Genomic DNA, 23,593 nt, shown 5'->3' with positions numbered 1-23,593 from the left:
GAATGGATAGCAAATTGGCTCCATGGAAGGATGCAGAGGGTGATTGTGGAAGGTTGCTTCTCAGACTGGAGGCCTGTGACTAGTGGTGTGCCTCAGGGTTCACTGCTTGGCCCGTTACTGTTTGTCATCTACATCAATGATTTGGATGAGAACAAACAGGGCAAGATTAGCAAGTTTGCTGATACAAAAGTGGGGGGTTTGCAGATAGTGAAGATGGTTGTGAAAGATTGCAGCAGGATCTTGATTGATTGGCCAGGCAGGCTGAGGAATGGTTGAGGGAATTGAATACAGAACAAAGTGAGGTGCTGCATTTTGGGACGTCTAACAAGGGCAGGACTTACACAGTGAATGGTAGGCCTCTGGGGAATGTTGTAGAGCAGAGGGGTCTAGGTGTATAGGTGCATGGTTCCTTGAAGGTCGAGTCGCAGCTAGATAAGGTGGTCAAAAAGGCTTTTGGTACATTGGCCCTCATCAGTCAGAATATTGAGTAGAGAAGTTGGGAGGTCATGTTGCAGTTGTATAAGACATTGATGAGACCGCATTTAGAGTATTGTGTTCATTTCTGGGCACCATGCTATTGCAAAGATATTGTCAAATTTGAAAGGGTTCAGAAAAGATTTACGAGGATGTTGCCAGGACTAGAGGGTCTGAGCTATAGGGAGAGGTTAAGTAGGTTGGATCTCTATTTCTTGGAACGCAGGAGGATGAGGGGTGATCTGATTGAGATGTGTTAAATCATGAGGGGAATAGATCGGGTAGATGCACAGAATCTCTTGCCCAGAGTTGGGGAATCGAGGACCAGTGGATATAGGTTCAAGGTGAAGGGGAAAAGATTTTATAGGAATCTGAGGGGTAACATTTTCACACAAAGGGTGGTGGTATATGGAACAAACAGCCAGAGGAGGTAGTTTAGGCTGGAACTATCCCAACGTTTAAGAAACAGTTAGGCAGGCACATGAACAGGACAAATTTGGAGGGATATGGACCAAGCGCAGGCAGGCGGGACTAGAGTAGCTGGGACAAGTTGGCCGGTGTAGGCAAGTTGGGCCGAAGGGCCTATTTCCACACTGTATCACTCAATAAGGTATTTCAAGGCTTTATTATATTACCAGAATAACATTAAATACAAAATATATAAATGTGTGTCATTACGTTATACAACAAATAAAATGTTGACAGAATTCTGGGATTCAATAAGCTATTTTATGTAGTTCTTGTTAAATACTGATCAAAAGGAAGAAACAACTTTTTAATTCATTCTATTCAATAAAAAATTTCTAACAAGATCTGTGTTATTTTCTTCAATTATCCTACCCTAATTACAATCTTGAGGATATTTCTCAGAAGCTTATGAAAACTTTTTCCCATGCCATTCATTTATTCCAATATAGATGACAGTTGCATAACTACCCCAACTATTACTTTATAATAAGGTGTTAATAGGTATTTGAAATCAAAACAGGATATTTATTTCTACCCTGGCCTATGGATTAGTGCAAGCATTCAATCAGCGGCTTGGACCAATGGTATGAAATCAGTAACTATCAGGTTGGAGTGGAATAATAAACCATAATCACATAGTACTGCATGGCATCTAATCTGTCCGGGAATCAGTACTGCCAACATTATCTTTCATGGACTTCAGACACCGAGGTTACACAACCTTGCATGGAGATTCTGTGCATTGAAAGTAACACAGAGGGAAAAAAACAAATTCCATACCGAAAATTCTCAGGTGTAAAAGTCAAAGTACATTTTGCATGTGGCAATGAAAATATTTTGCCTGAGGAAATGTAAAGGAAAAGCATTAATTATGAACGACGAAAACATGGCACTTTATGTGGACCTAATGAAGTGTACTTATCAACATTTTTACAAAACATAGCAGGGTCCAATTATCCACTACTTTAGGTTATACATAATTTATTAAATAACAAGATCATATCTGAACATATTAGAGAGAAAGGTTACACTGCCGTGCCTTATAATTCATTTGATCATTATATAGGTCGCTTGTGTGAACTCTGGTAAGTGAATGTGAATCCCAAGTGTAATGATTTACAGTGTTATTAAATGTTTAAATAGCTTGGTCAGAAAGCAATAAACAACACGTGCTTATACTCACAAGTTAGGCAGCTGTCCCTTCTTTAACTGTTCTTTAGGTATGGGATACAGAGCCTCATAAACTCTTTTATCACCAGAGCCATGAATTGCATAGGCATTGAACTTGTTAACATCATCAGGGAAATACCTCCAAGGAACAAGTGCTTTGCCTTCCCAATGTTGATCATCTATTGTTGAGTCATATTTTAAATCCAATTCTTTCTAATATGAAGAGAAAACAGTTAATAGCTTTGTGCTTTTGAATTTTTGCTTAATTTTAGAACATTGAAACAAATACATTCTGAAGAATCTAATCTTCAAAACTCAACAAAATGAAAGAGAAAATTAAATATTTAGTTAATACAATTGTCTAACAATATACTAACAGTACTGTAGTGGCCAGCTTCTCGTCTATCAATTAGCTCCCAAGCTGCCACTTGCATAGACCGGGTGAGCGATAAAGCTTATAACTCGAGCTATCAATAACAGACCCTCCTTGACGTTTGAACAGTTAGTCGTCTTTATTTTGAAGGTGCAATAAACATATTGACATATCTCTTGTCATCGACTGGTTATTGATTTGCTAGGTAAAATTCCATATCCTACCACAGTCTATGCGATCGATACGAATTGCCAGATATAACTTTGGTGGAATCTGTATTAATCTTATCAACAAGATTTACAGCTGATTACATCTTGGCTAATGAATCTTTTGGCAGAGCCTTTGGGTGAACCTCTGTCAGCACCTCCTTGCCTCACACACACCCTCTGGCCGCACGTACCCAACTCCCCGCACTCTAGCTCCGCCCAGCCCCTACGTAAGCATCGCATTAACTCTATAGTGTCCAAAAAACAGCAGGATACAAGGTAATAATAATAATAAGCAAAAATAACTAATAAATGCAAAATGGCTCCTACACACCGGCCCCTAATTGTTATAAGTGTATAGCGCAACAGTTACTAATTTAAAAAAAAGAGAGGAGCCAAAGGAAAAAAAAACTCCACACATAATCAAAGCATTGGCATCCAATCTATTACAGTATTAATTCAATCAACAAAATCATCAGTCCATGTTAAGTCAAGTATCAGCTTCCAGTAGCAGACATATCTTGGTTATCGGTCTTTCCAAGATATTGTTCTTAGTCTGCAGCTGAACGGTGTGCACATGCCCGCGTGCGTGCGTCCGGTATGGTCTCCAAAATTTTGCCCATCAGCCAGGAGTCTTCAGCCTCCTTCTTTTCCAGTTTAAGAAGCAGTCTGCCGTTAGTCCTCCAGCTTCATCTGTGGGATTTTCTTTTGTACTAACAAATCTCCATTGCGATACGTCAGTAACATCCCTCACGAAAGCGATCCTGTTAGCTACAAACGTCTGAAAGCGTTTGTTTTCGTTGTTGATGTATTTAAGCACTGTTGTGCTATCGGTCCAGAAAACGGATTTGTCTAGCTGAAGCTGTAATTCTTTTCGCAGCATTACATTAACTTTAACAGCTAAGACTGCAGCTGTAAGTTCCATTCTGGGAATCGTCATCTGTTTTAATGGTGCCTCTCTGGCCTTACCCATTACAAATGCAACATGCACTTTCTTACTGTGATTTTCCAGTCTCAGATATGAAACAGTGCCCTAACCACTTTCACTTGCATCTGAGAAGTGGTGTAGCTGTACATTTCTGATTTGACCAAAGTTGGTAGGCTTCATGCACCGGTCCACCTCAAACTCCGCAACCTTGTCAAGATCCGTCAGCCATCCTGTCCACTTCTGATGGAAAGTTTGGGGTATATCGTCATCCCAACTGAGCTTCTCCTTACAGAGTTCCTGCATAATCAACTTAGCAGGCAGAGTAAACGGTGCTAGAAATCCTAAAGGATCGTAAATAGAGCCAACTACTGACAGGATGCCACGTCTGTTGCATGGTCGTTCCTGTACAGCAATTTTGAACTTGAACCCATCGGTTTCCATGCACTAGTACAATCCTAGTGTTCTCTCCATCGGCAGATTGTCCTGGTCCAAGTCCAACTCCTTGATCTCTTTAGCTCTACTTGCTTGAGGAATGGATGCTAGTACAGCACGGCTATTACTGATCCACTTCCATAGCGTAAATCCTCCCATTTGGCAGATGTCAGTCAGGGCTTTTACCATCCGGACTGCTTCTAGTTCCGAAGGCATGGACTTCAAACAGTCATCCACATAAAAGTTGTTCTTCACCGTGTCTACCACCTCTTCTGAAAAGTGTGCTCCGTTGTCCTCAGCAGTCTTTCTCAATGCAAAGTTTGCACAACTTGGTGACGACAAGATGTACCTTCATCCGGTATTCCACAAGATCTTGCTGCACATCAGTCGGGCCACCACAGAAATCGCAGATAGTCAACATGCTTTTCCGATACCTTGACCTGATGACACATTCCTTTAATATCCGCCATCAAAGCAACTGGCTCTTGTCTGAATCTGATGAGAACTCCAATGAGTGAGTTAGTTAGGTCTGGACCTTGTCGCAGCTGGCAGTTAAGTGATGTCCCCTTAAAGACTGCCGCACAGTCAAAGACCACTCTTATGGTTCCTTTCTTCGAGTGATACACCCCGTGATGAGGGATGTACCAGTTTCCCATCATTGCGATTCAGCTGGTCCATTGGTACCCTTTCAGCATAACCACTATCGATCATTTCCAGATTGACAACGGATATTTGATTAACAACCGCTGTAGGAAAGCCTTTTCCAACGCTGTTGTCATGGTCCTCTCTCAGTGGACCACAAACAACCCATCCCAACAAGGTTTTCATGGCGAATGGTCCATCCTCTTTGCTGTGGACCACTTCCCAAAGTTCCAATACTTTGGAAGCATTAGCTCCGATGAGTAAGTCAATACCAGAGTCTATTTCAGTTATCTTGACATTCTTCAAATAAGGCCATTGCTCCAGGTCTTCCTGTCTAGGAATGTTTGACCGTGAGACAGGAACGGTCTTACTGGTAGTTGAACAAAATCATTGCTGTCCAGACCAGATATTTCCAAACCTGAAATAACACAACTGGTTATAGACTTTTGATTCATGGTATGCAGGGTAAACCTCTTGTTTTGTCCTGAGATCTTCAGCCTTCTTACCAGGCTTTCAGTGCAGAAAGTAACTGAACTTCCACCATCCAAGAAAGCGTGTTTGCAACACCATGCTCCCATTGTAGCTCTTCACTTGCACTGGTACAAACATCAGATTTAATTACAGACATTCTGAGCTAGTTAACGTAAGCCAGATGTGCTTTCTTTTTCCTTTATCTGGTATTTTTAAACAAGACTTGGTAACCGGGGACTCCCAAGGTCGCTACGCTGTCCGCATTCCCAGCTCTCAATCATTGGAAAACAACTTTTGTTATTTCATACAGAAAACCAATTTAAAGCAGACTACGATTTCTGCTGTTTTTTTCGCACAGTCTCTATCCAAGAGCTAATTCTCTTCAAATAACTCTAAGAGACAGATATAATGCTTCAACTTCCACAAACTGCTTGATAAATTCAGCGGTAAGATTTTGGCAATAAATCTCTCCCTGGTCAGTAAACTTTCGTAGCCTTCGTCTCTTGTGAAGACAAGCTTTCTGAACTTTCCGAAGAGTAAATTCCAATAAATCGTTCCAGCTTAGGCAGATTTCACAATGAATCACTCCAGTTCAGATAAGATCTCACACTTCGTCTCTTGCGAAGGCAAGTTGTAACTGAACTTTCCGAAGGAGTGGATTCAAGCTGATCGCTTCAGCTTAAGAAGGAATTTTACACGATGTAGCGGCCAGCTTCTCGTCTATCAATTAGCTCCCAAGCTGCCACTTGTATAGACCGGGTGAGCGATAAAGCTTATAACTCGAGCTATCAATAACAGAGACCCTTCTCGACGTTTGAACAGTTAGTCGTCTTTATTTTGAAGGTGCAATAAACATATTGGCATATCTCTTGTCATCGACTGGTTATTGATTTGAAAAATAACTAATAAACGCAAAATGGCTCCTACAAGTACAATTAGATAAACATAAAGAAAATATATCAATGTGAAATAGGTTGCAAAGTTACTTATTCGGATTTATCCATAAAAAATATTGAAAGCCCAGACTTCCCAACATTTGATTTTACAAATTCAGAATTTTGATGTCCAAAATTCAGAATTTTACAACAAAATTCCTAATATGGCGCATAATGCAACTTTTCAGCAAAAAAAGTATGCACGCCAAATGCGCATACGTGTTGCGCTACATTCACGTGTGAAAAACGACTATTATTTCCAACAGTCTGTAGTTCTTGGACTACATATACAATGTCAGGCCTATCATGAGTATATTCTACTATTATAGAAAGGTTATTGAACAAAATACTTTTTACAACAAAGCAAAAGTTGTTTTGTTTTGTTTTGTTTTGTCTATTTTGCTTTTTCCTTACACATCCATATTCTCTTGGTATTGGATAAAAGAACAATGGTCATAAAATTATGACTAAGTTATGAAGAAAGATTTTCATTTAAAAAACTGCACATACCTAATTTAATTGAAGACATACTTGCTCCAGTGGTCTTCAACAGCAAATCACAATGGTCCCCCCCCCAACTCTACTCCCCCCAACCTCTCCCCACCCTCCTCACCTACTCCCCCCCCCCACCCCTCCCCACTCCCCCTACTCCCCCCCACCCCTCCTCCCCCCCTTTCCCCAAATCCACTCCCCCACTCCTCCTCACCTACTCCCCTCCCACCCCCACTCCCTTCCTCCACCCCCCTGACAGCCACTCCCTCCTCCCACTCCACTGCCCCCCTCCCCCACACCTTAACCCCCTCCCCCATATCCCCTCTCAACATCAACGGGCCTCACGCTCCGCAGCGAGGCGAGGCAAGCGGCGAGAGGTGAGGCAAGGTGAGGCCAGCGGCGAGAGGCGAGGTGAGGCCAGGCCAGTGGCGGCGAGAGGTGAGAGGCGAGGCGGGGCAAGGCGAGAACAGTGACAAGGCCGGGCCAGAGGCGGGGCGAGTACAGCGGCGAGGCCGGGCCAGCGGCGAGGTGAGGGGCAAGGCATGTGTTTTGCGGAAAAATGTGAGGCGAAATCGGAATGGCGGAAATGAAATAAGAAAGCGGAAACTTTCCGCCAAATTCGGAAGGGTTAGGAGGTCTGAAAGCCCCACTTTAAATGATGGGATTGGTAATCAGGTGCAGAACTGGTTTAGTTATTTTGGTATACAAGAATTTGTGTATTCTTGAAGGCACCAGTCTCATGTTAATCTGCTTTAATTAAACCTAGAAAATAATTAAGAGACAGAAGATATGTTAAGACATGGACATAGAGAAAAAGGGAACAAATATAAAAAAGGATGTCCGTGATAGAATGGAAAACAGGAAATAAATGAAAGAGCAATGAATAAATGGAAAAAGGTACAAGGTAAGAGGAGAAGGTAACGAAAAACTAAAGATGGATCGAAAGAAGATGAACAATAGGAGTAGCCTGAAATTGTTGAACAGTATTACATCACTACAGCAATAAAATAAAATCCATCTGAAAGACTGGGTGCTGCTCTCATTTATTCTTTCAAACAGTGTAGGAATCTGAGGAAGAGAGCCCAAAATGGAAGTGAGCCAGTAAACTAAAATAGCTGACTATGTCAAACAAGTAGCGGCACTAGTGCACTATTCAGGGGTAATCCATAAGATGGTCACCCAATTTGCAATATGAACCCCAATTGCAGTGTTCACATTGCGAGTAACAACTACAGTACACTAAACAGAATGATTAACACAAGTTAATCATAGCTTTATCTGGAGGCACTGTTTTGGACCTTACACAGTGAATAAAAAGCAAGCAAAAGGGCATTGCTCCATCTCCTGCACTGACAATGTAAAGACGTGGTGGAAAGGGGAGTCTGGGACAGAGGAGTGGTATAGGGTGGCACAAAGTAAGCCGCCGCTTTAGACTGTATATAGAGATAAGTAAGATGCATTCAATGGTAGGATATTGTTGCAGGTGTCAGAAATGGCATGCAGAATCAGTGAATGTGGAGGCTGGTGGAACTCCATTGTTTCAACTCAACTCCTGCAGCGCTTGAAAATGAGTATTCCATGGAGAATTACATCATCCTATGCGCCCTTGATGTGGAAATCAAGTCAAGTGCACAAGGGTGGCTATTGTGGATGAATCAAATTTTCCATGTGGTGCAAAATGTTGGTCCAGAAATAATCATTAATGCATTTCACCTCAACTAAAAAAATAAATACATAATGTTGAAGAAGAAACAACATAATAGAATTGAATTTCGCAGCAAACTTCCTTCATTATTTAATACTAATTGCAGCCTCAAGGATGACTGACATCCTTATCCTAACTTCAAACACCATTCCATAATTACTGCAAATGCTAAATATAACATTGGTGATTATAAGCACCAAAATCCATTAGAAAAGAAATCTAAATATTGAAAGTTCACAAAGATTCTTCAAACCTCAACTTTAGTGGGAGTTTACTTCAAAGAATCTGCAGCAATTACCATTTATGTCATGTCTTTGACTGTTCCACTAAAATTATATCAAAATTATTTTGGAAAGCCACGAAACCCATATGGAATTTGGCCAATATAATTATTTTGGACCAAGATAGTTTAATTTGTGATGTGTCATAAAGATTCAAATGGTCAGCAACCATCACTATACTATTTATATGTAATCACTTACCTTCCATGCTTTTCCTTCACCAGCAAGTAATAGTACTAAATGCTGTCCATGTCTAACAATATCAAAACAAAAGTTAGACAGTTGCGACTGAAATGAAGTTAACTAAAAAACAAGTTCGCATGACATTGAATGGTTTACAAGAAAAAAAAAAATTCTCAATAAACTGGGTAAAAGAAAATAAGGTAGGAATAAGCGAGTTCACAAATTTAAATTCATTAGTCTTATTGTATCTATATGTATTTTAGTTAGATAATGAGAGTATTTAAGCAAGAACATAAAAGTAAGAACATAAAAGCAAGTAATAGGAGCAGAAGTAAGCCCACTACCATTCAATATGATCATTTCTGATCTGATTTTGGTCGTCTACACTGAGGTCATAGATGCGACTTAGGACTATCATAAGGTGCAGAAATATGTAGTAATCTTTCCGGGAAGAAATGTTTGGAAGAGGGTGGCTCCCTCTGAAGCCTGTGAGTAAAAAGTGTTGGGTGTCCTCCCTTTTGCCAGATGTCTTTCTCCTGTGCTTCAACCATTTTCCATCTGCTGAAAATGGAATAATTCCATTAATTATAGATTTTTTGGTGGTATTTCTGGCTGTTCGATTGAAACCCATTGAATGCCCAAAACTATTGAAAAACCTATTGAAAACAAGCTGGTGATTAGGTCACAATTTAGGTTAATTTATCTGAGGTTTCTTTTAGAGAGTTTTTCACTACAGTTTCTATTAATGCACCAGATATGTACTGGATTTAAAAATATCAATGCATAATAAAACATAAAATATAGAACATTGCAACATAGGAAAAATCCCTTCGGCCCACAATGTCTGTGCCAAGCACAATGCCAAATTAAACTAATCACTTTGCCTGCATGTGACCAATTTTTCTCTATTTCCTCCATATTCACATGCCTATCTAAAAGACTCTTAAACGCCACTATCTTATCTACTTCAACACTATTCCTGGCAGCGCCTTCCAGACACTCACCACTCTCTGTGTAAACAAAAACTTGTCCAACACAACTCCTTTAAACTTTCCCTGCTTAACCCTAAACCTATGCCCTCTAGTATATGACTATTTCACCATGGGGAAAGGATTCTAACTGTCTACCCTATTTATGCCTTTCCTTATAGTCTCATCTTCATCAGGTGTCCACTCGGCCTCTAACAATCCAAAAAAAACAACCCACGATAAAATCTTTGTTAGACCACATTTGAAGTATTGTGTGCAGTTGTGGTGACTGCATTACAGAAAGGATGCAGAGACCTTGGAGAGGATGTACATGAGATTCACCAGGATGTTGCCTGGATTAGAGAGTATTAGTATAATAGAGTATTAGTTAGATAAACTTGGATAGTTTTTTTGGGAGCCTAGGAAACTGAGGAGTGATATGACAGAAGTATAAAAAATTAAGAGAAGCATAGTAAACGTAGAAGGGCAGGACCTGCTGACCTGCTGAGTTACTCCAGCATTTTGTGAATAGTAAACGTAGAAAGTCGTTCCAGGGAAAGTAGTAAAGGTAGAAGGAAGCTCCAGGGTGGAAATGTCAAAAACTGGAGGGCAAGGCTTTGGGCGAGAGGAAAAAATAATTAAAGGAGATTTCAAATGAGAAGGGGAATTTAAATTTATGAGGCAAACTTTTTTTTAAGCAGAGGATGGTTGGTGCCTTGAATGCACTGCTAGGGAAGGTGGTAGAAGCAGATACAATAGCAATGTTTAAAAGGCATTTACAAAAGCACATGAGCAGGTAAGGGAGAGGATATATCCCATTAGCAGGCAGATGTGCAATTTAAATTTGGCATCATGGTTGGTACAGACATCATAAGCTGTAGTGCCTGTTCCTGTGCTCTACCGTTCTAAGTTCTTTAATGCAAGTGAAAATCTAGCTAGAGGCAACAATGCACATTGTACTGGTGTTGGTGGCATTTGACACAGCTGGATACAAGTAGAAGAGCACAAGGATACTGGAACATTTCACACCAAAACCACCATATGTTAATGATTAGTTTTAAATGCACCTGGAAATTTATAACATTTCTTAATGTGTCATTAACATAATTTTCACCTGAATAATGTCATTTTTTCCCAGTGTAACACAGATAAATTTCTAGGCCTGCGTAGCTTGTGACATGAAGATTTTAAATAATCTACAACTTTCAAATATGGAGAGAAGAAAAATTCTGATACTCACGGACACAGTTCCACTTCAAGATATAGTTCTTTGCAGCTATTCAAGAAAAATGCTTCCACAACTGTTAAACATGGCAAAATTAAAACATTAAGATTCAGAAAGCAATTTTCAAAATATCTTGCCAATATTTCATGTGACTGAATAAAATCTTGACACACCAGTCCAGCTTTATATGCAGGAAGATTATCCAGCAACTAAGATTTCAGTCTCCTCAGTCATTACATAAATGATAGTCAGGGTATTGCACTGTGTTCACTGGTTACTATTATCTGTCCCCTTCAGCTCAGCTTTTATTTTGTCTTACAATAACAACTGAGATCTATACGAATGACATGATATAGAGAATGAAAAAAACAAAACAAAAAGGGAAAGATTAGATTAAGAAAGTGAGGTAGAAATAGAAAGGGAATTTTTTTTAAACTTGACATTTAGAAAAATCTCAATTTAAGAAAATGGAATCCATTCCCTCCACAGATGCTGCCTGACCCAGCATTTTGTGTTTTGCTCAAGTTTCCAGCATCTGCAGTTCCTTGTGTCCCCTGCTAAAATTGCCTTGATAGAGACATCCCAAACCAAATTCCATCCAAAATCGGTTATTATATCATTACTTTGAATCAAACAACACCATCTGTAAAATGAGAAGTACTTTTATTTTGTCTTGTGCCTGCTGCACTAATACAACTCATTAAAAGTATCATCATCAAGTCATGAATTCTACCAGAATCTGACAGTGCATGCCCAGTGAAGATGATGCCTTTTGAATCTAAAATATTATTTAGAAAAATACACCTCACTAATCCAAACAAATTATTATGTTTGATTGTTTTAATACCAAATTCATACATTTTGATAAAAATGATATTAGTTATTTTGAAGGGATAAATGGGCTTATTACTACATTTAATATAAATTTGCTATCATCAGTGTTTGCCACAGGAAACTATGTCCATCAATAATTTCATGAGGAGAACTGGTTTATGTACATGTACAACATTATTAACCAATATCAAATATTTCTGAAGAATCATCCTTAACAACAGGCTCAAAAATATATTTCTAGGGTTATTAATTCCAGATCCAATGATGAATAATGTTTTCTATATACAATGGGATCCCTAGCCAGTACAATTGGTCATTTTATTTCCTTCTTGTCTCCTACTTATGTGAACTTCATTAAAATGTTTTTCAGTAAAATTGAGTCTTTGTGGAAGGTTTAATGAAACTACATGTTTTATGCTAGTACATTATGCTAACACTGTGTATTCAAAGCATTCAAAACACTCTAAACATTTGTTTACTAAGATTGGTAAAGATTCAGATAAGTATCTAGTCCATTATCATAACACATTAAAACTTGACCAGAATCAGGAATGAAGCCTGATTAGAAATGGAACAGAAATTACATTTAAATTGTTGGTGTTGATACAGATTAGCCAGAAAAAGTAGCATACCAGAGGACTGGGAGAAATTCAGAGTCCAGCAGAGGAGGACAAAGGGCTTAATTAGGAAAGGGAAAATAGATTATGAGGGAAAACTGGCAAGGAACATAAAAACAGACTGCAAAAGCTTTTATAGATATGTCAAGAGAAAAAGATTAGTTAAGGCAAATGTAGGTCCCTTGCAGTCGGAAACAGGTGAATTGATCATAGGGAACAAGGAGATGGCAGACCAATTGAACAAATACTTTGGTTCTGTCTTCACTAAGGAAGACATAAACCGTCTGCCGGAAATAGCGGGGGACCGGGGGTCTAAAGAGATGGAGGAACTGAGGGAAATCCAGGTTAGTCGGGAAGTGGTGTTAGGTAAATTAAATGGATTAAAGGCAGATAAATCCCCAGGGCCAGATAGGCTGCATCCCAGAGTGCTTAAGGAAGTAGCCTCAGAAATAGTGGATGCATTAGTGATAATTTTTCAAAACTCTTTAGATTCTGGAGTAGTTCCTGAGGACTGGAGGGTAGCTAATGTAATCCCACTTTTTAAAAAGGGAGGGAGAGAGAAAACGGGGAATTATAGACCAGTTAGCCTAACATCGGTAGTGGGGGAAATGCTGGAGTCAGTTATTAAAGATGTGATAGCATTACATTTGGAAAGTGGTGAAATCATCGGACAAAGTCAGCATGGATTTACCAAAGGCAAATCATGTCTGACGATTCTTATAGAATTTTTCGAGGATGTAACTAGTAGAGTGGATAAGGGAGAACCAGTCGATGTGTTATATCTGGACTTTCAGAAGGCCTTCGACAAGGTCCCACATAGGAGATTGGTGTACAAACTTAAAGCACACGGTATTGAGGGTTCAGTGTTGAGGTGGATAGAAAATTGGTTGGCGGACAGGAAGCAAAGAGTAGGAATAAACGGGTCCTTTTCGGAATGGCAGGCAGTGACTAGTGGGGTACCGCAAGGCTCAGTGCTGGGACCCCAGTTATTTACAGTGTATATTAATGATTGGGACGAGGGAATTGAATGCAATATCTCTAAGTTTGCGGATGACACGAAGCTGTGTGGCAGTGTTAGCTGCGAGGTGGATGCTAGGAGGCTGCAGAGTGACTTGGATAGATTAGGCGAGTGGGCAAATGCATGGCAGATGCAATATAATGTGGATAAATGTGAGGTTATCCACTTTGGCGGCAAGAACAGGAAAGCAGAGTATTACCTGAATGGTGACCGATTGGGAGAAGGGGAGATGCAACGTGACCTGGGTGTCATGGTGCACCAGTCATTGAAAGTAAGCATGCAGGTGCAGCAGGCAGTGAAGAAAGCGAATGGTATGTTGGCATTCATAGCAAGAGGATTTGAGTTTAGGAGCAGGGAGGTTCTGCTGCAGTTGTACAGGGCCTTGGTGAGACCGCACCTGCAGTATTGTGTGCAGTTTTGGTCTCCTAACCTGAGGAAAGACGTTCTTGCCTTAGAGGGAGTACAGAGAAGGTTCACCAGATTGATCCCTGGGATGGCGGGACTTACATATGAGGAAAGACTAGATAGACTGGGCTTGTACTCGCTGGAATTTAGAAGACTGAGGGGGGATCTTATAGAAACATATAAAATTCTTAAGGGGTTGGAGAGGCTAGATGCGGGAAGATTGTTCCCGATGTTGGGGGAGTCCAGAACCAGGGGTCACAGCTTAAGGATAAGGGGGAAGTCTTTTAGGACCGAGATGAGAAAACATTTCTTCACACAGAGGGTGGTGAGTCTGTGGAATTCTCTGCCACAGAAGGTAGTTGAGGCCAGTTCATTGGCTATATTTAAGAGGGAGTTAGATGTGGCCCTTTTTGCTAGAGGGATCAGGGGGTATGGAGAGAAGGCAGGTACAGGCTACTGAGCTGAATGATCAGCCATGATCATATTGAATGGCGGTGCAGGCTCGAAGGGCCGAATGGCCTACTCCTGCACCTATTTTCTATGTTTCTATGTTTCTATACATACATTAAACTAAAATGGTTATTCAAGATCTGGGGTTTGTTTGTCTTTTCCATTCCATTCCCTGAAAATGTCATAATTTTCCAATTTTCATCTCACATGGAGCATTGCAAGTTAGAAAAAGCAAAGAATTAACAAAAGAACAGAAAAATAAATAAGGAATGGCATATGGCGTTTAATGCAAGCAAGTTGAAAGTGGTATATTTTGGGAAGTTAAACAAGGGCATACACAGGCGCTGGGGAGTGTTACTGAACAGAGGGACCCAAGAGCTCAAATGCATCGCTCCCTGAAATTGGTGACACTGGCAGAGGGTGGTATAGGAATGCTTACTTTCATTATTTGGGGCTGAGATCAGGAGTTGGCACGTCATGTTACAGCCGGACAAGACATTTGGATAGACTGGGACTGTTTTCCCTGGAGCAAAGGAGACTAAGGGGTGAACTTATACAGTCTTATAAAATCATTATGGGCAGAGATAGGGTAGATAACCACAATCTTTTTACTAGGCGTAGAGGAGAGTCTAAAGCTAGGGAGAATAGGTTTAAGGAGAGATGGCAACGATTTAAAGAGATCCAAGGTGCAAGTTTTCACACAAGTTTTCACAAGTTTGCACTCCAAAGACGTACAGGTATGTAGGTTAATTGGCTGGGTAAATGTAAAAATTGTCCCTAGTGGGTGTAGGATAGTGTTAATGTACGGGGATCATTGGGCGGCACGGACTTGGAGGGCCGAAAAGGCTTGTTTCCGGCTGTATATATATGATATGATAGCGGGTATATGGAATGTGCTGCCAGAAGAAATGGCAGAGACAGGTTCAATAACAACATTTAAAAGAAATTTGAACAGGTACATGGATAGAAAGGGTTGAGAAGGGTATAGTCCAAAAACAGGCAACAGGGACAAGCTTAGGTAGACACCCACTCACTAAGGGCTCTCTCTTTTATTGCATTTCCACAAGCCTACTTCGTTGACCAAGCTCTTGAGTCACCCATTTCTTTTACAGATCAGTGTCAAATTGTGATTGGTTATGCCTTTATATAGCAGCTGAAAATGTTTCATTATGTTGCAGGTACAGTGTCTACACAATGAATTGAACTGGATGAAGATGAATGTTAGGAGCTATGCTATAGCTTTTAATAATAAACAAATAAGTTGCAAAGTTCATGTCTGAGTTTTTCAATTTCCTAAGATGTGCTTCCAGAAAAAATATCCTGACACATGTAGTTTAAGAGAATCAGAAAATGACAAGAAAGAGATATGAAAGTAAAGAGGAAAACAAATGACTGGAACTAATGGAATGGCACTGCAGTATAATGCGAAAAGCATAAAGGCAACAGACAGTTCCCACAGTAGCCAGCACAATAACTGGTGACAATACCGATCATGACCTCGAGTACATTTCAACTTCTGCACTGTAGAGCACTGGCTTGGAAGCCTGGAATGTGCAGCTACAAGCACAGCAGCTCATCGGCAATTCTCCTCAGAATCGCAGGATTTGCTGGCAGTGCATTCTAGCCCAATGCTCATTTCTTGAGCTGATTATTTGTCTCCTGACAGTGGAGGGTAAAGTGTTCTACAAGACTGTTTCTTTAAAAATAATGGGCTAAAAGATTGCAATGGAAAAAATATTATAAACATTAAAACTCAATTTTTTCTCATTTTGGTGCACATAAAAATAGTATTTCCTGAACAATCAAACAGGCTTACTTGTGTTTTTCAATATAAAATTTGGTAAAACAGGTGTTCACAGTACCTTCATAATTCCACAGCTGATTGTAAGAATTTCCTCTTGGACCAGCTGGGGATGGAGGATCATTGAAGAAAGGGGCATTTACCTCCATTAGTATTCCCTCATCATCTGGTTTGAGTGACAGGGTGATTCCCTTGTGAGTGATTGGCGAACTATCCCATGTTTTTGTAATTGTAAACCTCATCTGTACAAAATTGTAATAAATCAAAGATTTTTTTTAGATAATTACTTGATTTACTGCTGTACTTAACAGAAAGATTAATGTCACAAATTACCTTCATGGTTTCTTCATGTGTTGTAGCACAGTGTATTAAATAATAATGTATAAACCACCTGGAGTGCTCCATCTAGTGACTTAGTCAAGAATTAGGCACACTTAACCCAGGACCGTTTTTACAGCATTATGGGCCCCCGGGCAAAGCAGTGTACTGGGGCCCCTACCGTTACTCTCCCCCACCCCCCTTTCCCTACCAGCCCCCCCCCCCTGTCGTGCCGGCGAAAAGCACTTACCGAAAAGCACTTAGCGATGGACTTAGGGTGCTACATTGTTGCGAAAAGCACTTACAGATGCTGTGAGAAGCACTGAAAATGTTGCGAAAAAAGCACTTATTGAACCTACATTTTAAAAGTAGTATTTATTTATTGCAAGTCACTTAACATACACAGATCAGCATAGGGCCCCCGGGCAAGTGCCCATCAGGCCCATGCGTTAAGACGGCCCTGACTTAACCATCAAAACACTCAAGCCTAAATCCCAGTAATTATGGGGAGTTAAAGATCATTAAATAAAAACATTTTAAACAAGAAGGACACATTTAAATAAGGTCAACCCAGTGTAAGTTATTGGAATTCTATTATTACTTAAGGGTGCAATTAAAATCAATCAGCGTTATTTTTTAATCACTTAGCAGACCTTTTAAAAAACAATGTAAGAAGGAACTGCAGATGCTGGTTTAAAACGAAGAAAGCTGGAGTAACTCAGTGGAACAGGCAGCATCTCTGGAGAGAAGGAATGGGTGACGTTTCGGGTCGAGACCCTTCTTCAGACTGGTTAGGGATAAGGGAAATGAGAGATATAGACAATTATGTGGAGAGATAAAGAACAATTAATAAAAGATATGCAAAATAGTAACGATGATAAAGGAAACGATGATATTTAGCTGTTTGTAGGGTGAAAACGAGAAGCTAGTGCGACTTGGGTGGTGAAGGGATAGAGAGAGGGGGAATGCCGGGGCAACCTGAAGTGAGAGAAATCAATATTCATACCACAGGGCAGTAAACTACCCAAGCAAAATATGAGATGCTGTTCCTCCAATTTGAGTTTAGCTTCATGCTGACAATGAATTGGCACTAGACATTTTGTGGACAGATATTCAGTTAGTGTTGAAAGTCCAAGAGTATAGTGGCATATTGTAACAGGCAAAAGTTAAACAAGGTTTGGGTGTGGATTGCAGCATCAAATAATTTTTTTTTGTTCATTTTTAATTTATTGTAACTGCCTAGTTAAAAGGTGAAAATGATAATACTTAACTGTTGAATGCTTCTAAACACATTTCAGTTAAAACACTTTGAAAACAACTTAAGAACACATAATTGCACCTCCCACCACAGTTGCCTATAAAATCTTTTAAGTGCCCTCATATTGCTTAAAAGCCAATTATGAGATAATTTTTACATATCTTTGAAAGATTTAAAGAAAATTACTAACGGCACAATTCTTTTTAAATATCCATAGTTGAGGCTTTTGTTTCCAATTGCATCAATTCAAGAAGAATACCGCTTATTCTCCTCACACCCAGCACAAAATTTTAAAATGGGATATTTAGGCAAAGTTCCCTCTCTGTGAACTTCAAAAAGCTAGTCGGGTCACAGCCTCTTGCTGTGAATCAGCCTCTTGCTAAGGGCCCCCTTAAATACTCCACACCCACTCCCTCCAAAGTTGCCCTCCACCAAACAATTTGAGAATGTCACAATAGCAGCAAAGTCGCAGGTTGCAGCGATAAGAAAGATTGAAAGCAATGCTGACATTTTCATCATTGTTTTTCCTATCTTCAGGTCTCTGAGGCAAAATATTAGAGTAAATATGAAGTGAAGAGCTTGAAGTCTATTTTCTGAGTTAAACCTCCAACTATCATCTTTCCTTGAACATATCTAAAATCTGCTGATGAATAGGTGACTAGAATTGCTTTCTTTTGTTGGCTATTTCTGAATTTGAGGAGTGAGGAGCTATTTGCTTATATTTGGTTCTGTAAAATATGAAGTGACATTTAGCAGCTGAATCCCGAGTATAATTTCTGAGTTACCGTTTAAGTGTAATGCTGTTGCCAGCCAAATATGGCTTCCAATTACACACTGCAAATACCAACAATAACAACTGAAATAGTGCACAATGAATTAGCCTGATTCCTATTAAAATCCTCATCAATTAAAGCATTAATGTTTAAAATATATAGTCACTTATACCATTCAAAAAGTGAAAAAACAAAAGCAATTTGCGGGAAGGTCTATTTTAAGGTGCAAGGATCTAAAATGCTCATTAAATCTGTGTAAAACAACTGTGTGCACTCACATTTATTTACCCAGTCAAGGTGCACCAAATCCAAGAACAAACATAAGCAAATAACACTAGATTAACGAGAGAATGTGAGAGTACCTCTTTACTTAAGCCTTCTAATCATCTCTAAATTACACAAGATTACAGTTATAATAAATTTAAATACAGCTGCAATGCAGAGAGATTGGAATCAATTGGTCAAAGACTAGGGTCAAAAAAATATTGACCATCGCATTCAGCAGGAAAATCACATTTGTGCTGACATTTCCACTACAAGCTGTGCAAACTATATGGGAGAGGAAGCAATGTTCGCTAGACATCAGATGTCCATGCAACTTGTCATGTAGTTCCATTTTATAACAGCATCTCCAGGATAATGGGTGGCACAGTCAAATCAACTGAAGAAGTAAATAGCAGGACGGACAAAGGAGAGTCAGTAGATGTTGTTTACTTAGATTTTCAGAAAGCTTTGATAAGGTGCCACACGCTAGGCTGCTTAGGATGATGAGAGCCCATGGTATCAAAGGGCAGATATTAGCATGGATAGCAGGTTGGCTGATGGCATAAGACAAAGAGTTGCAAGAAAGGGGGCTATTTCCAGTTGGCTGCCAGTAACTAGGAGGAGTTTCGCAAGGGTCGGTGCTGGGCCCACTACTCTTCACGTTGTATATTAATGATTTGGACGAGGGGATTGAAGGCTTTGTGGCGGATGATACGACTATAAGCGGAGGGGCAGGTAGCGTAGAGAAAGCAGGGACAATGCAGAAGGACTTGGACAGGTTGGGAGAATGGGCAGAGCGGTGGCAGATGGAATATATTGTAGCAAAGTGTGGAGTCATGCAATTTGGTAGTAGGAATAAAGGCGTAGACTATTTTCTAAATGGGGAGAGAATCCAGAAATCGGAGGTGCAAAGGGACTTGGGAGTGCTGGTGCAGGATTCCCAAAAAGTTAATCTGCAAGTCGAATCGGTAGCAAAGAATGCAAACTCAATGCTAGCATTTATTTCAAGAGGGCTTGTATACAAAAACAGGGATGTTATGTTGAGGCTCCACAAGGTGCTGGTAAGGCCGCATTTGGAATATTGTGAGCAATTTTGGCCACCATATCTGAAGAAGGATGTGCTGGCTCCAGAGAGGGTCCAGAGGAGGTTTACAAGAATGATCCCAGGAATGAGTAGATTGACCTATGATGAGCGTTTGTCAGCACTGGGCCTGTACTCGCTGGAGTTTAGAAGAATGAGGGCAGACCTCATTGAAACATACAGAATAGTGAAAGGCTTGGATAGACTGGATGTGGAGAGGATGTTTCCACTAGTGGGAGAATCCAGGACTAGAGATCATAGACTCAGAATTAAATGACATTCTTTTAGGAAGGAGATGAAGAGAAATGTCTTTAGTCAGAAGGTGATGAATTTGTGGAATTCTTTGCCACAGAAGGCAGTGGAGCCCAAGTCAGTGGATATTTTTAAAGCAGAAATAGTTAGATTTTTGATTAGTACAGGTGTCAGAGGTTACGGGGAGAAGGCAGGAGAATGAGGTTAGGAGGGAGAGATAGATCAGCCATGATTGAATGGTGGTGTAGACTTGATGGGCCGAATGGCCTAATTCTACTCCTATTCCTTATGAACTTATGATTTGTTAATGTTCTACAGGCAAAGAAAGACTAAGAAAGGCAAAGAAAATTTGTGAAGAATAAATAGTTTTTCGAGTTACAAGGCTGACAAAGAGTTCTGTGGTGCTGCTGCAAGTAAAAATTTCATTGTTCTGTTTTTGCACTTCTGACAATAAAACATTCTTGACACTCTCTCTGCATGTGCCAGGTGCTGAGCTCAACAGACAAAAAAACAGTTTTAGATCTTGATTTCTACAATATTAATCTTCATGTTGGCTAGAATATTTTTCTGAATAGGTCGGATTTTAGAAATTTTAGAAATGACATTTGAAATCAGAGATAGACAATAGACAATAGGTGCAGGAGTAGGCAATTCAATCCTTTGAGCCAGCACCACTATTCAATGTGATCATGGCTGATCATTCTCAATCAGTGCCCCATTCCTGCCTTCTCCCCATACCCCCTGACTCCCCTATCTTTAAGAGCTCTATCTAGCACTCTCTTCAAAGCATCCAGAGAATTAGCCTCCACTGCCTTCTGAGGCAGAGAATTCCACAGATTTACAACTCTCTGACTGAAAGAGTTTTTCCTCACCTCCGTTCTAAATGGCCTACCCCTTATTCTTAAACTGTGGCCCCTGGTTCTGGACTCCCCCAACATTGGGAACATGTTTCCTGCTTCTAACATGTCCAATCCCTTAATAATCATATGTTTCAATAAGATCCCCTCTCATCCTTCTAAATTCCAATGTATACAAGCCTCGTCGCTCCAGTCCTTCAACATACGACAGTCCCGCTATTCCGGGAATTAACCTAGTGAACCTACGCTGCACACCCTCAATAGCAAGAATATCCTTCCTCAAATTTGGAGACCAAATATGCCAGACCATAAAATAATTTGACAATCCTTGGCTTTTCATCAGGTGTTTTCTAACACATGATTACAATGGATGGAAGTAGGTCTGATTTCATTTAGTCAACTTTGTAACGTTTTAAATGAGCTATTTAGCAGGATCCTTCAAACCCACATAACTGAATTTCTTAATAATCTTTGAAAAAAAAATATTTTCAAAGCATTTTATTTATAAATTAATGACATAACTTGTGTTAAAATACTTTATTTAGTATCCATTCGATTCTGAAAAGTAAAATGTGGGAGGGTGAATCATTTTGAAAGTATACACAAGCATGAGGCAAGACCATTGGTTGTGATGAAAATGACCACTATAACATTTGTTTGGTTCATGAAATCAAAATGAGAGTTAATGCCCACTCACTCAAAATCTTCCAACCTTTTAACCACAGCTGTCAAGTAGAATACCAACTAACCCTATGCCCTGCTCAATAACATTCCATCCTTTCTTCATAACTCTATCTCTTCATGACATTGGGCATCCTTCCCAACTCCCATAATACTCTGAACTTACAACCTGGTAAATAAGAAGTCGAACACCAAAGAATGGAGGAGCCTGTCGAAAGTGGTGGAGATGAATGGGGTCTACTGGAAACACTGCTTCAGGGTGCAGCATCAATGACCCTCAAGACCCTAGCCACGCTCTCACCTCACTGCTACCATCAGGAAGAATGCACTGGAGGCTGAGAACTGCGATCTCCAAGTTCAAAAGCAGCTTTGACCCATTATCCATCAGGCTCCTGAACCACTCTGCACAACCCTAACCACAATCTTACCTCAGCAATGATCTATAATGGGCGTTGTATAAGCTGCACTATTTAGACACAATAAATGCAGATGCTGGTTTACAAACAAAAACCCAAGTGGTGGAATAACTCAGCCGGTCAAGCAGTAACCCTGGAAGACATGGATAGATGAAGTTTCGGGTTGGGACCCATCTACTGGGTAATTGCCGAGTAACTGCAGATGGGGGAGGGGGGAGAGAAAACAGGAAAATAGATGGGAGCAGGACAAAACCTGGCAACGGGGGTGGGGGGGGCGGAAGAATGGGGAAAGAAGGGTGGAATAGTGGTAGAATTTGGTGCACAAAGAAGAGGAGGGGGGAAAGGGATGTATTACATACTTTGGCTTGCTCTGTAATGGTCAGGTTACCTTTTGTTACTGGTAATTTATTGTGTTAATAATTATTATATATTAATTTGTTGTGTTGTTGTGTTAATGTGCCTGGAAAGCTGTAACACAAAGACTGTCCTCTTATATAAAGGTGTTTGGGATGAACCTCAACAATGTCCACTGACCCTCACCAGATTTTGTTGCAAGTGACCCTTCTAGAAAGAACACATATAACAGTCTCATCTCTAGCACAGTGTCCTCAAGGGCCTCGTGTAGAGATTTTGCCTGTGCTTGAAAGATCTGACTGGGAGGTCCCTTCTCACCATCAGTCAAGTAAGGTCACCGCTTCTTCAAATTATCTGGTGAAAAAGCATCATGTTAAGTGACTATGCCAGTTTGCTCTGAGTACCATTCAACAGAATCCACCATTCTGCCTGGCCTTAAGGACTTTTCACGCAGCTCACAACCTGACTAAAGGGGTCAATAATGTTATTTTACAGATAATTTTCATTGAGGGAGAGGTCACACGGAATGGTTCAACTGAAAAGAACATCATACCGAACAAAGCATACCCATCCTTCACAACAGGACACAGATGAACCTCAGCACCTAGTGGCATTTGGTGTTTGCATGCTCAGGATTATGTACAACTTGAAAATAGCCACACACCAAAGCAATCATCAAAGGGAGACCCACTATGAGTGGTGACAACAGAACACTACTGACTACCCCTTGTACTATCATGGACTTATTTATTTTTCTAATTGTGATTTGCACTAATGTCTTGGACACACAAGAAACTGTAGATACTGGAATCATGAGTGAAACACAAAGTGCTGGAGTAACTCAGTGGGTCAGGCAGCATCTTTGGAGGGAATGGACTTTATCCACCCATTATGTCAATCAAACCCCATTCACCTGTATCCACCTGTCATGTGTCAGTCTTTATCTTATCTTTGCCTCTTCTCCAGCTCCCCCATCCCACCGACCTTCAATTAATCTGAAGAAGGGTTCTGAACAGGAACATCACCTATGGTGTTCTCCCGTGAGGCTGCCCGACCTGCTGAGTTACTGCAGCACGTTGTGTTGTACTAATGTCTCGTCTTTTTTAAACGTCCTGCAGAATTGTTGTGTGTAATTTCTGTGTAAATTTATACTTTATACTTTCACGTGTTTGAGTCTATGTGCCCATGATGCTGTTGTTGCAAGACGTTTCACAGTACAACGAGATCTGGGTGTCCTAGTGCATCAGTCACTGAAAGAAAG

The 23,593-nt window shown here is 40.3% G+C and overlaps 1 protein-coding gene across 2 annotated transcripts in view; it reads right to left on the bottom strand.

Annotated features, from left to right (window-relative positions):
• Positions 1 to 23,593, bottom strand: part of c1h4orf33 (chromosome 1 C4orf33 homolog) — a 33,323-nt gene that overhangs the window by 4,936 nt on the left and 4,794 nt on the right. For both annotated transcript variants that reach the window (XM_078404601.1, XM_078404593.1), the window contains exons 3-6: positions 16,140 to 16,320; positions 10,969 to 11,029; positions 8,779 to 8,830; positions 2,126 to 2,325 (exon numbers count right to left, since the gene is read on the bottom strand). In XM_078404601.1, the coding sequence (XP_078260727.1) occupies positions 2,126 to 2,325; positions 8,779 to 8,830; positions 10,969 to 11,029; positions 16,140 to 16,320 (494 nt within the window). The remainder of the gene's footprint in view (positions 1 to 2,125; positions 2,326 to 8,778; positions 8,831 to 10,968; positions 11,030 to 16,139; positions 16,321 to 23,593) is intronic.

The sequence above is a fragment of the Rhinoraja longicauda genome, chromosome 1 (assembly GCF_053455715.1).
Source record: "Rhinoraja longicauda isolate Sanriku21f chromosome 1, sRhiLon1.1, whole genome shotgun sequence".
NCBI classification, from domain to species: Eukaryota; Metazoa; Chordata; class Chondrichthyes; order Rajiformes; family Arhynchobatidae; genus Rhinoraja; species Rhinoraja longicauda.
The sequence above is the reverse complement of the archived record's forward strand: the minus strand, read 5'-3'. Positions and strand labels throughout refer to the sequence as shown.